This window comes from Betta splendens, chromosome 24 (genome assembly GCF_900634795.4).
Source record: "Betta splendens chromosome 24, fBetSpl5.4, whole genome shotgun sequence".
Taxonomy (NCBI): domain Eukaryota; kingdom Metazoa; phylum Chordata; class Actinopteri; order Anabantiformes; family Osphronemidae; genus Betta; species Betta splendens.
In genome coordinates this window covers 9,172,257-9,185,236 of record NC_040901.2, presented here as the reverse complement: position 1 = coordinate 9,185,236, position 12,980 = coordinate 9,172,257, and the positions used below count along the sequence as shown (strand labels likewise).

The following is a 12,980-nucleotide window of genomic DNA, read 5'->3' as shown; positions in this document are numbered from 1 at the left end:
CTTAATTAGCCTGAGCTCGCTCTCATGCGCCATTGCTCCCTTCTCCCACTTTTAGATAAAGTTAATTCAGTCCGAGCCTTGAATTTGCATCATCGTTGCGAGCGCAGAGTGGAGCCAGGCCTGTGGACATTTTGAAGAGAAACACATGCACGTTAACACAAATATGTGCCAATTCAGGGTAAGTAGGGCAGTATCTCAAGCCGATGCTGGCGGGTTCATGTAGAGGACAGCGTTTTCCCTCTGGGAGTGTGTTGTCAGATCTAAGGTACATGCATGCTCGCATACATACTGACAGACACCCTCACTCTCAAAAAGGCGCTGATCTAAAATTCCCTCTGTAGCACCAGGCACTACCTGCGTGAGTTTACCCCGGGAAGCCTCTGCTTGAATCTTCCCTTTCGAGTTCCTGCGCTGTGACAGATTCATCTCGCAGATCTGCAGCGGGAGGCAGACGGGATGTAGGCTCTGTTTGCTTTTCGCCGAACCTCCTCACCCCCTCACCCCCTCCTTCCAGGTCAGCGATGGCAAGCACAGACAGGGTGTGAGGGGAAGCTGAGGAGGAGCGGGAGGAACAGAGAGCCGCTTTGTGTTTCTGTCTGTGGGCCAGTGTGTGTGGATGCGGAGGCCGGGCTGATTGTGTTGGTGCTGGTCGATCTGGGCATCTGTCTGTGTTTACGTCTGTGGTGGCACATGTGCAGCCACAGGAGTGTATTTTTCCTAGTTTCCTGGGTCTGTTCGCCAGGTAGCGAGTGACTCAGAATGATGGTACCTGTGGTGAAACTGGCAGATGTCTCCCCTCTATAGTCTACAGGAGCCATCAAAGAGGATCTGGTAACAAAAGCTGTCCACCGCTGCCTTTGTGAACGGTTTCGTGACTGTGCAGGTGGAAGTGGGCACGCACCCTGTCTGCGGCGCGTTGGCTTTTTATGTGCAACTTTTCTGAATGCCTCACATGATGCACTTGTTTACACAGAGCTCACTGCCAGAGCCGGGCCTGTTTCTCTGCCTCTGAAAGCAACAGGCTCAGTCTTTTGAAGGTCTGATGGGGGTTTTAATGACCTTAGTGTCTCGCAGTATCTGCTCTTTGGCTTATGGGAATCACCGTGTTCCCTGGGATGGATGAATTGATTTGAGGCGCTTTCACCACAACAACTTGATTTAGTTCCTGAAGAGACTTCCAGACCGCTGCCCGTTCGATCACTGTAACAGACGGACAGATGAGCCAGGAGGACTTGTGGTACTGACATTAGCATTAAAGGCGAAGGCAGCCATCTTTAAGGTCTGCCTTCAGTTAATTACTGTTGTGGTGAGTGCCAGGTACAGGGAAATGTTGAGGCCTTCTGCTACTTCAGCACTTCTCCTCATATGACCTGGAGGAGCTCTTTAAGGAGATGATGTCACTTCTGACTAAGTCCCTAAAGTGCCACTCATGCGTAGTGATTGAGGGTGTGGAATCGCACTCCCTTTAGAACATGTCAGTCAACAAAAATGATAAGACCAAGCGACTGGCGTGTGACGAGTGTCCTACAGTCTGATGTTGACGTGACAGTAGGTCCATTGAGCAAAACTAAAAATGCCAAATTCAGAATCTGAATTCGGATGTTTACAGGAATCTTTTCTAAATATTTAAAATTGTTAAGGGTCAAAGTGAAAGCAGAAGCAGGAACTTGTTGTGGTTTTTGTTTTTTTCTTCTCATCGGGGCCTGGTGACTTTCAGTAAAACCATTATGCTGACACATCCTCAAAAACTCCCCAAAATATATGGAACCAAACAGGTCACCAGAAAGGGCGTCAAGTCTTAGTCGGCATTAATATTATTCACAAACGTGCCACATGTAAGTAGGGAAGTAAAGTTTGCTTGGTTCTGATTTCCCTGCAGCTTGTGTCAGAGGGAATAAAGACACGTGGAATATTTCTGTGTGTGCAGTGAGCAGAAATATGGCTGCTGAGAGAGCAGTGTTGACATGATGGAGACCTCCAGGGTTAGAGATTCAGTCTCTGGTCCACATTCTGAGCTGCTGCTCTCTGCCTATAGGCAGAGCGCTGACCTCGTCTGTGTTGGTGGCGCCTACGAGCCCACAGTATAGAACAGGTCCCCACATTGTTCAGTAATGGTCTCAAAAACGTTAAGAACCACACAAGAGCACACCGGGTCCAGTCCCTCAGGGTGGTTCGGTTCAGGTGTCTGTGGAAGCATTTAGTGTGAGGCGCATCTGTATCTGGAAATACCATGAAGAGGTCAGGTCTGCTGAACCCAGAGCAGAGTGGCAACGTCTCGGCAAGACAAATGGGTTTTTCCCACTGTTTTTCAGATCATGGGTAAAGTCTGTATCTGCAGCTCACTGTGGCTTCATTTACTCTGTCCTGTTAAAGCAGCAGGAGTTGATTCACCGTCGTCACACCCTGGACGTATTAAAGCTGGCCGCAAAGGCGTCATATCGCATTATGCTGAGAAGCTTGAGACTCTGCCTCCACCCAGTGCAATTCAGACATACAGTAATTAGGGCCCGTGCCGGTGTTTTTGGCCAATAGTCGTGCACTGTCTGATCCTGACATCATTGTCATCTTTTCCAGGACAAACAGGACCCCAGCAGCACGTCCCTGCAGCTCCGTAGTGAAATCCAGGTAAGTTCTGAAGGTGAATAACGCGTCTTTAGAGTCTGTTCAGGAAGTCGGCCTGACGCCTGTGTGTCTCTCTGTCCTCAGGAATCCTTGGGCTTCAGCAGCGAGGTGTCAACTCCAGAGACAGACAGAAAGTACGTGATGTTTTATTTTCCCCCATCGCTGTAATGTGACCACAGGTAGTGTGTGACTAAAGTGCATCAAAAGGGACTTTTGATGCTGGACATTCTGTTGGACCCGTTACTGGTGACTAGAACTCGCCCAGTCACATCCCTGCAGCACTTGAAGGAAAAGCACCGGCTGCTTCCTCGGCCTGACCTGCTCAGTCCAGCAGCCATTCTGTTCGTCTGCGCTTCCTTCCTGCCTTTGTGCCCGGGGGGGGGGCTCGATGGCCACATGATTACAGCAAAGGAGCGCGAACGAAAGAGCAGGATGGAACCGGGCTTGGGTGGGGTTCCTTATTCACTTGTTCCTGTAACACAAAGCGTGGCATGCACACGGATGTGCGATGTGTGCATGAGAATTCTCCAATCTGTAGTAGCGATTTACCAGCGCTTAAATGCAGATTAGTGCAGGAATTAGGAGCCTCCGTCAAAACCCACCGCTGTTTGCTCAGAACCCAAAGCTAAATAAATCTCGCCTTGACCTCCCCTCCATCTCGGGTTTTTCCTGATCTTTGTATGTATTTCTCTGCATCACCTCCGCGTGACCCCCGGCGGAATCGTTCGCTTCATACGATCTCCACGTGCAGAGGAAGTGCATACCACAGCCATGATCTCGTCTCCAGCGTCTGTATATTGTAGCGCAGACAAATGCCAGGGATGATGGGAACCAGATGCCACGATTCGCATGACGTCGCCTCCCTCTCCGTGCGTTAGAGGCCCAGAACGTCCTCCCATCAGCCTCTCATTCACCTCGACTCCATTCTTCTCCCCGTTGCAACGCACCTTGCGCGGTGGTAAATGGGCTTCAGGTAGTGATTCATCGCATTCAGGCAGACGGATGGAAAAGCCCCGTCCATTCCTCTCGCTCACAGCCACACAAGCGACGTGGACGCCCATTCACACGCACAGCAGCGGATACCCCCGTCATCACTTCTCTGTGGGACAATAGCGCCCAGAGGAGGTCACCCAGACTTCATCTCGCGACGGTGCCGCTCCTCCAGGCTGTTGGCAGGAGGCGGGCATAGCTCCCACTCTGCCTGGTATGCGAGTGGTGATGACAGAGGTGTCTCAGAAGGCGGCTGGGTTCAAGAAGTGGACTTCCTGGTTTGGAAGGTGATTAATTGCTGGGTATTGTTGTAGAGTGGGAACAAGGGGCTTATCAGTGAGGTTTTTTTTTTTTTGAGGTAAATGGATCATGATGAAAGCAGACATGTTTAAAAATACAGTTCGCTCATTATTGGCTCTAAAACTAGACCTAATAATGCAAAACCCACAATTAAAATCTTTTTTTCTTGCATATAAAATAGTTTTCCCCTTCTGTGTGACCTTTGACCTCCTGAATGAATGACTCCAGGAGAGGTTGTCCCCCTGCTCTTCCCGTGGCCGTGTCACTGGGGGTCACTGTCTTCCATTGTCTCTCGCTCCAGGTGGAGCCCTGTCATCCTTGCACTCGTACTGTATGTGATTTCGCTGTTTTAATATATGCTGAGTGCAGTAAAAACCAAAATGGAAACAAACAGCTGTGCAGGTTTGTCATCTTTCCGGGACAGCAGCAGTGTCACACAGGATGGGAGCTGTCCTTGACCTGTGATTCATGCAATATCTGCCTTTGTGTTATATTAGAATTTGGGAGTCTTTCATTGGATTGCTCAGTATTGCACGTCTGCATTCAGTGTGACTTTAACCCAAGGCTGCGGAAGATGCCGTAGTTTATGACACAGCTTAAGCAGAAAGTTGGCATCATGCACTAATGAGATGAAAAGCAATTAAATGTCCCTTATCTGAGTTAAAGAGCAGAAATGAAATAGAAAAGCGGAGCGAAAGATTTAAGGTTAAACCAATTAAGTTGCCTAGCTGCACAAAGCCTGCTCTGAGGCTCTTTAAAAACATTCGAGCTCCTCTAAACGATGCCATTTGCATAGATGTGTGTTGGTGCGTGCATGTGTGAGCTGTAGGAGAGGTTAATTTATAGAGCGGTGAGCGGTGGGGGGGGCAGCGCTGCCACTGAAAAGCTCTATTAGCGCCAGCGTTGGCCCCAGCCTTTCTGGGAGAGGGGATGAGCATAGAAGCCTCCATTCAATTAGCATCTCATTAGGTTGCCATGGCAGCCACGCTTTGAGCCCGGTGACGTGTCCCCCGTACGTCTGAGCGCGTGCAGTCGGCGCAGAGGGAGGCGACCTCCTGCTTTAAGGTGTTTAAAATGAGAAGTCTGCAGGTGTGAGAGGGTTAAGAGGCGGTGGGACCTGTGGGAAGCGTTGCTTCCTCTTTACTGGGTTCAGTCTGCAAACATTGTTCCTGTGAAGTTTCCAGCGCACCCCCCCCCCTCTTTTACGCAGACAGAAATAGATTGCCATTGATGTGGGCTCTGGCGTTCACCGCGGCGAGGACTCGGCCGTGCCCTCGCGTACAGCGGAGAGAAACGGGCGCGAAGCCGGCGCGCGGCTCCTCATACGTGACGTTTTGATCGGGAGCCGGGTGTTCATGTGTCACAACGCGCCTCCCAGTTGTCACTCCTTCCGTGGCGCGTCCGGCGTGTTCCGGGCGGTTTACCGGCGCGTCTGCTTGTGTTGTGTTTGCAGATTGGCTTATTTTTCATCTCTCCCTCTCTCATGCCCGCTCCCTCTTCAGTCTGTCTTCCTCGTGACTGACGGTCCTGTGGAGGGAAGTGGAAACACAAACAGGCTGAGTCTGCCCTGTGGTTCCCCCCCCCCCCCCCCCCCCCCCTCCATCTGTTCCATACTTTCCCTCTCCACTCTACACCCCTCGCTTTAGCGTGTCGGCGCTTTTTCTCCACAGTGTTGGTCGTGCTCCTTAAGTACATTGTATCGCCACTGTTTTCATTGTCTATGTCCTCTCCCCCTCCACCTTCTCCCACTCAAGCCTGAGGAGCCCGTTTTGCCAGCACCAGAGTATCACTACTGGCCCCAAGTGGCGACCGGACCAAACTACATCTCCCAAAGACTTGATGATGTTTGAATTTTAGACTTTTTTCCATTCATTCTCGACTCTTCTTTCACCCAGAATGCCCCTGCACAAGTCCAGCTCTGAAGATGGGTCTGGAGGTAAAATGAGATTCCTTCATGTTTGTTTTTGCCAATTTATGTCTCCATGGTGACTGATCTTTTTCGTTTAGGCAAATGGGACAATAAAAAGAAAAACAAATCCTTTTGGCAGAACTTCCGCAAGTCTCCACACAAACCCGTGGTGCGACAGGCTTCCAAAGGTTTGTGTGCACGCTGGATTATCTCCGTCCTTAAACCCTGTGGCCTCATGCTTGACTGTGGTGGTGTTGGTTTTTACGCCGTCAGGAGAGGACATTGGCTACGTGGCCAGTGAGATCACCATGAGCGACGAGGAGCGAATCCAGCTGATGATGATGGTGAAAGAGAAGATGATTACCGTAGAAGAAGCTCTGGCTCGGGTAGGAAGCGCGCTGACCCCCCGCCTCCATCTGTTCTGCCTTCCCTCTCACACTTTGCCTTAGAACCACCAGATTCTCTCCCAGATCCTCTGCTCTCCCCCTTGTTTAGTCCCTTCCTGCTCATCACGTAGTGCTGGCTTACTAAAAAGACTCACTCCTACTAACCATGATGAAACCCCCACATATTAACCCTGCTTCGTTCTGTACGTACACACACACACACACACACACACACACACACACACACACACACACACACACACACACACACACACACACACACACACACACACACACACACACCAGGCCAGAGGTCTGTGAATCTGGGACTTTCAGGGTGTGAGCTCATGGGTGTGTGCTGCCAGGTGATGGTTGTAGTAACTCAATAGCCCCATCTGTTGGGGGATGCTGAGGTGCATAGAGGTGTTTCTCTGTAGGTGGACATGGTGGATAATTCTTTGGCTCCTTTTAATTACTTTACTTTACCCCCCCTTACCCCAGCTGACTCTCATCGTATCTCTGTTTTATTTACCTACCTCTTCCTCCTTCCTTTTCCTTTCTTACTTTATGCCACTCACCTTTTAGAAGGTTGGTAGCACGACCTTGCAGCAGCATTTAAGCTTTGGCTCCACCAGACAAATGTTTAATTGCACTTCCCTGTTTTTCAGCACTTTTATTTCTTTCAGCCAGTAGCTCGATTTTGGCGTCTCTCTCTCTCTCTCTCTCAATCCCTTTCTCAGTGATTGACACCCAGTCAAACCAATCAATCAGCCTTTGTGGATAGATTTGTTGACCGGTGCAGTTCAACATCATCATATTGGGTTTTTTGTCAGTGGAGTTGTACGTAACATGTGTTCAGGGATGTTGTGGACTATAGATCCAGTTTCAATCAATCTCTCCCGCCTTCGGTGTACATTTTTTATTCTACAGCCAGTAGGATTGATGTCTTCTCAGCAGGGCAGGCATCAGTCCTGCACATGAACACATCGTTTCGGTGGCTATGTTATACACCTTCACATCTCTGGCTGAGTCCTCCTGTCTGTGTGTGTGTGCTTGTCTAGTCCACCAGTCAGGATCCAGTGATAGAGAGCATGCTGGGTGTGAGTGCGTGGCCCCACCTGTTCCTCTGTCTCTCTCTAAACTCTTCTTCTCCATATAGCTGAAGGAGTATGAACGCAGCAGACAGTCCAGCAGTACTGACACTGCAGAGTGGACTGAAGGATGTGCACCCACTTTTAACCAGTCCTCAAACTGCAACGTAAGTACACCCTCCCCTCCCCCAACATCCCCAAAGCTCCTTTGTTTGTTCTGTCTCACCTTTCAGTTTCATTGAGCCAGGGAGGATGTGATGGAGAATAGTACCTTTAGTTGCTACGTGTGAATGACTGTGTGTGTTCATCCAGATGTAAATAACCACCACTAGCTTTAGATCAAAAACCCGATGCAACCACGACTTTGATTTTACGTTTATCTTCTAAAGTCCCAGAATAAAACCCACCTACAATCAACTTTGATCCTCTCTTCCTCATCCATTCATCTCCCCGTCTCTCTGACCTTTATTTCTGGGCCAAACCTTGACACATACATTCTCTCCACCATGTCACATGCAACTTGATACCACAGGTGTTTCCTCTATGAATGAATTATGGGGTTGTGCCTTCAAATGACATGGTGTGTATTCAGTGTATTGTGGGGTTAATTGTGCCATGGAACTCGTTTAGGTCAGAAAAAGCAAGAAGGCTCCTGAGCATCATTTGAGGAGTTGTGTATGACCTATAACTGTGCTGGAGCTCAGACAATCCTGAGTCCTGTCAGATCTGGTTTGGTTTCTGTATATCTTGGCTCTCATGGCTCACAGTGGTGTTCTGCCCTGTATGGGACTGCATGCTAACGTCCTGCATATTGAAATGCTTTTGTTTTGCAGTGTTTTCTGAAATATGCCACTAATTCTCAGCGTTTTCCAAAAACCCTCGTCCTATTGTGCTTCGTTGCAGTTGGAGTAAATGTGTGCAAACCCTGCAGCTTTCACACAGATGTGCTCAGATCTTGGTTAGGGGTGCTTTCCCATAATCACTTTCTTTTAAGTGGATGAATATGCTTTTATGACAGATGTGCCCGAGTTTTGCTTGTAAGTAATTCATAGTTTGCATTCATGAGCACAAGGAGTCCCATTTCCATTGCTGTTTTATACTTTGGGTGAATCATTAGATGCATGAATAAGGACTTATGCAAAGTAGTCTCTAGGTCTCTATTAAGCTCTTCCTCTGGCTGATGATTGATGATTTCCTTCCATAAGGAAAATCCGTTAATTAATTTTTTCCCAGCTCAGTCTCCTGTCTGGCTCTGTGATGTGGGTGAATGAATAGTGCATGAGTTTGCTGATCATCTCATCAGTCGGTTAACGCTTGCGTTTACCCCCTCGGCTGCTTCCTGCAGGAAGATGATGGCCGAATAGTGAGGGGAACGGTGACGGTGTGAGGAAGAGGAGTTACTGAGGGACTATTGTGTGGAGGAACACCCAGCTTGGCTCTGGGGGCTGTGAACAAATGCACGAGAGGAAACAAGAAAGAGATGAACTTAGGATAAAGACTTGGCTTTCTGCCCAGGGCTGTGGATGTGGGGGGAGTCTGTATCCCCCCATGCCCCAACTTCCAAAATTGGCCATTTTGAGGCATATTTTTGCTCTGCAGGGGCCTCTGTCAGTGTCACGTCCTGCCCCTGGTCCTTCAGTGGAATTAGGTCATTCCCAGCTCCACAGTTCTGGCCTGTGTGCGCGTGCCCGTGTTTTATTTAGACATGTTCATGTACATCATGGGTCTGATGCCGTCTGTCTTCACCCGGCGGTAGGAGCCCACATTCCAGCGCTGGCCATTAGTGATGTGGGGGCCAGGGCAGGGTCAGAGGGGCTCAAACGCGGGGATTGTTCTCCGCGGACAACACGCCTTTTCTCTCCTAGCTGTGCGGCACGGCACTTCCCAACAGCCCCTCATTCCTCGGAGCTGGATGCACCAACAGGCTGCATCTCTATCCGCCAGCATGCGCGCAGGGCCGCAGATATTATTTTGGACCATGCATGCGTGAGTATGTGGTCAGCGTGTGGATGGATTTAATGGACGTGCTCTCGCTAACCTGTCGGGCATTAGTAACCCTCTAAATAAATGAGTTGGTAAGTTTTAGGGAACTTTAAGAGAGTTTTGTGTCACTGTGAAGCTAATCATATGGTTGGTGGCTTCTTGTTTTCTAATATTAGGAGTGTTTTCCATATTGTGGGAAGAATGTTGAATTGTGGCGGTGGAACTGTTGCTCAGACCTCATCATCACCGGTCTGATTCATGGCCTCGTATGTTTCACCTTCTTTCTCCGTCTGTCGCTCTCTGCCCGTTTATCTGCTCATTTGCATGGACCGCATTCCTCAGAGGAAGGGGAGGATGTGTAGATCACTGTCACGGTCACACACTGAAAAGAACAAGTCATGTGGGTTAACGTGCACTATACTGACTCTCCGCATAGTCGTATAACAAGGTGACTTTATGAAACCCTGAAAAGTTTTTTTTTTCTCCATCATAGTAATTCAGTGAAGAAGGGGTCTGGGGGCACAACCCAGGCTGGTTTATTATGGGCTGACCTATCTCACTGCCTCTCTGCTGCCTCTTCTATCAATTCTCTTGGACACAGGCTTTTTATTACACTACATTCTCTAAGGCTAATACCCTCAAGCATCATCCAGAGCAAATGGAAAGTCAGAAACCAGCACTGTGGCCAGGACAGTGTGGTTCAGTTGAAGGATTGTCCAGGAGAATTGGACTGAGAGCCGGTGGAGTTTGGAGGTTTCAGAGCCTATTTCTGTGGTTTGTCAGGGGCCATTCAGTGCCTGTACCTCAGTGATGAGGTGATACTAAAGTATATGCAGCCTTTCAATAGCCAGGGCTGGCGTGATGCCACAGTGTAGGAGTTTTTAACGCTCATGTATGAGCAGAAATGAAATAATAATGTTTCTTTAGTGCTGCGGTTCCGTGGAGGATTTTGTGGACAATGTCCGATCTGTTTGCTTGAACCGAGCCGCAGTTGTTAACATCATCCGTAGTGTATGTGGGCATCCTCGGAGCCAGGCCTACGGTGCGAGCACAGCAACAGCACATCCAGTGGTTTCCTGCTTGTTTCGCCTCAGAGCCGCGTTTCATCAGACTGAGCTCCGTCCAGTGGCCTGTCTCCCTGCGCGAGTGGCGCAGTCGGCCGCGACTGAACTGGCACCGTGTGACCAGAGAGGTGATGTTGCTATGGAGACCGGTGGCCAACAGAAACAAATGGAGTCGTTGAGCGCTGCGATAATAGGGGCTGTTTCTGCCAGAATATCTTTACCCAAACGATCGGCTCATCACCATCATTACATCTAGGCCTTAGCAAGAATGTGCACACACACACACGCAGGATGGGGACTTTCCGTGTGTGTGTGTGTGTATGTGTGTGTGTGTCTGCAGATGCCCAGTGGGTGAGCGATGGAACTGTTTGTGACTGTACCATCCTGTCTCTTTCCCACTCTTAAGAAAGAGGACAAAAAAAAATCCAAGGATGCTGACACCCATAAAACACCACCAGTGACATTCCATTTCCTGTGGAGGAAACCGAAGGCAGCTCGACACCAAATACCTCGTTCGTGTTGTAATGCTGATTTATTGCATCATTATTATTATTATTGCCCATTTTTTAATGTGTGCTTTGCCATAAATACAGATTTCATAGCGCTCCATCTCTCACCTCACTAACTGTGACTCCACCCTAAACCACGCTCCCATTCGTTGCATCCACCAAATGTCAACGTATTCTCCTCAAACTGTGTTTTATTTTCACGCTGCTTTTCACATTTGATGAGTTGACCAAAAACACACGTGTTGCAGCTTGTTTCATGACGCCACTCCGGAGAGAAGGTTTCTGCTCGCGTCCCTTTGATGCCGTCCGACTGTCTGCCCCTGGTGCTTTATCACCTCCTGCTCTCTCTCTCTCCCTCAGTCTCGTGAGCAGTCGGACGATGAGGCATCAGAGGACTCTGTGAAGTTTAAACGTCTTCACAAACTGGTTAACTCAACACGCCGGGTCAGGAAAAAGCTCATCAAGGTGGAAGAGGGCAAGAAACATGCCTCTGAAGGTTCGTAACTCAGTCCTTCATGTCTTTGATTACTGAGGATCTTTTGCCAGTGTGTTGCATTTTCGTTAACCGTAGGTTTTGCCTCATACTCAGACGTGAAGAATGTGTTTTGAAATGTTTGCTGGCTAGATGTGGTCTGGGAAACCACGAATGGGTCACAGGACAGCACTAAATCAGATGCGCTGGGACTCCTGAGCTGCAAACTCTCTCTCCGTCTTTTTTAGATTTTCTGAATCTGGAAGCAACTCCCACCTGTGAGGACAACACCGCTCTCTACACGGGTGTCCTGAAGAAGCCGGCGCTGCCCCAGGAGGCCTCCCTGCCGTCCCTCGCCCACGATCAGCTCTCCCTGGACGGCGACACGGACAGCCTGACCACCTCGCCCTCCTCCAGCAGTCTGGACACCTGGTCTGGGCACAAGCTGGTCAAAACCTTCAGTAAGTCCTCCAGCACCCACGGCCTCATCCGACCCCCCAAGAGAACGCCGCTGGGCTCCGCAGGCCTGGGGGGGTCCGTGTCCGGCGTGGGCGGCAGCGGCTCCTCCTTCTCCGAGCTGGATGGCTGCGGACTGGACGACGAGGGCAAACTGTCGCGCTCCACGACGGACGGCGAGATGCGGAAGGCGCTGAACTCCATCTCCCACGGGGTAAGTAACAACGAGGCCCTCTATGCCTTCTACGGCCTCACCAAACCCCGCCCCAAACCCCACAACCAGTCCCGTCTCCTCATCTCCCTGGACGACGCGCAGCAAGGCAGCCCCAAACACCCGCCCGCCCACCGGCACCTCGGCAGCTGGACGCACCGCAAGCCGGACCCCAACTACGCGTACTCCACTAAGCACCTGCTGTACCAGCGCGCACGCAACGCCCCTGCCTCCCCCTTGTCTGTCGCCCCCCCCTCCCCCGCGCGCTGCGACGTAGCCAAGTCGAAGGCTTTTGGAAGCGGCGGGAGCGGCTGGGCGTTCCCGTCCCGCAGGCTGCGCGGCCGCACCGCGGTCAGCGAGCTGAACATCACCTATGTGGTGGAGCGGAGCCTGTACGGCCACCTGAACTGGGCCCAGCTGGTCCGCCCGGTAACGCTCAGCCGCGCCGAGCGCCGCTGCCTGTTGGAGGAGGACCGGGAGGCGGACAGGAAGTGGGCGGCCAGTGTGGACCGCTGCACCAAACGCGTGCTCTTGCGGATCCAGCAGAAGTCTGTGAGTTTGGACCGTGCAGCTCGACTCGGCCGCCTCATGTGAGAAGGAGTCCGGGTACCTCAAAGTTGCAGAAAAGCAGAGGTTAAAGCTACGGATGCAACAGGCGAAATGTAATTACATGCAGAAATAAAGAGAGGCCACAGCACGGTTCAAGTGTTAAAAGTGCCCCGAGAAGACAGTCGTCGTCTTTGACCTTTAAACGCTTGCCTTTGACTTCAGCTGAATATGAAATGCTTGTGGAACAGGCTGTGCCCCACTTCGGAGGTTAACTTACAGCAGAGGTTTCATAAGTGCCTTTTATAAATGCCATGTCCCCCAAGAACACTTGCACAGTCACACAGATCCCTGTTGTACAAGCCGGAGGCTGCTCATCCTCAGAAGCGCACAGCGCTTGCTCTCGGAGACACGTTCAGAGGATGTCCTGATTAAGTCGAC

General features: G+C 50.4%; 1 protein-coding gene across 13 annotated transcripts in view; it reads left to right on the top strand.

The window, feature by feature from the left end:
* Positions 1 to 12,980, top strand: part of sash1a (SAM and SH3 domain containing 1a) — a 141,375-nt gene that overhangs the window by 116,048 nt on the left and 12,347 nt on the right. For 9 of the 13 annotated variants that reach the window (XM_029140540.3, XM_029140541.3, XM_029140533.3 and 6 more), the window contains 8 exons: positions 2,575 to 2,625; positions 2,707 to 2,756; positions 5,808 to 5,848; positions 5,920 to 6,009; positions 6,095 to 6,207; positions 7,367 to 7,465; positions 11,215 to 11,350; positions 11,575 to 12,545. In XM_029140540.3, coding sequence (XP_028996373.1) covers positions 2,575 to 2,625; positions 2,707 to 2,756; positions 5,808 to 5,848; positions 5,920 to 6,009; positions 6,095 to 6,207; positions 7,367 to 7,465; positions 11,215 to 11,350; positions 11,575 to 12,545 — 1,551 coding nt within the window. The remainder of the gene's footprint in view (positions 1 to 2,574; positions 2,626 to 2,706; positions 2,757 to 5,807; positions 5,849 to 5,919; positions 6,010 to 6,094; positions 6,208 to 7,366; positions 7,466 to 11,214; positions 11,351 to 11,574; positions 12,546 to 12,980) is intronic. The other 4 variants (XM_029140543.3, XM_029140539.3, XM_029140544.3 and 1 more) reach the window with 2 other exon arrangements.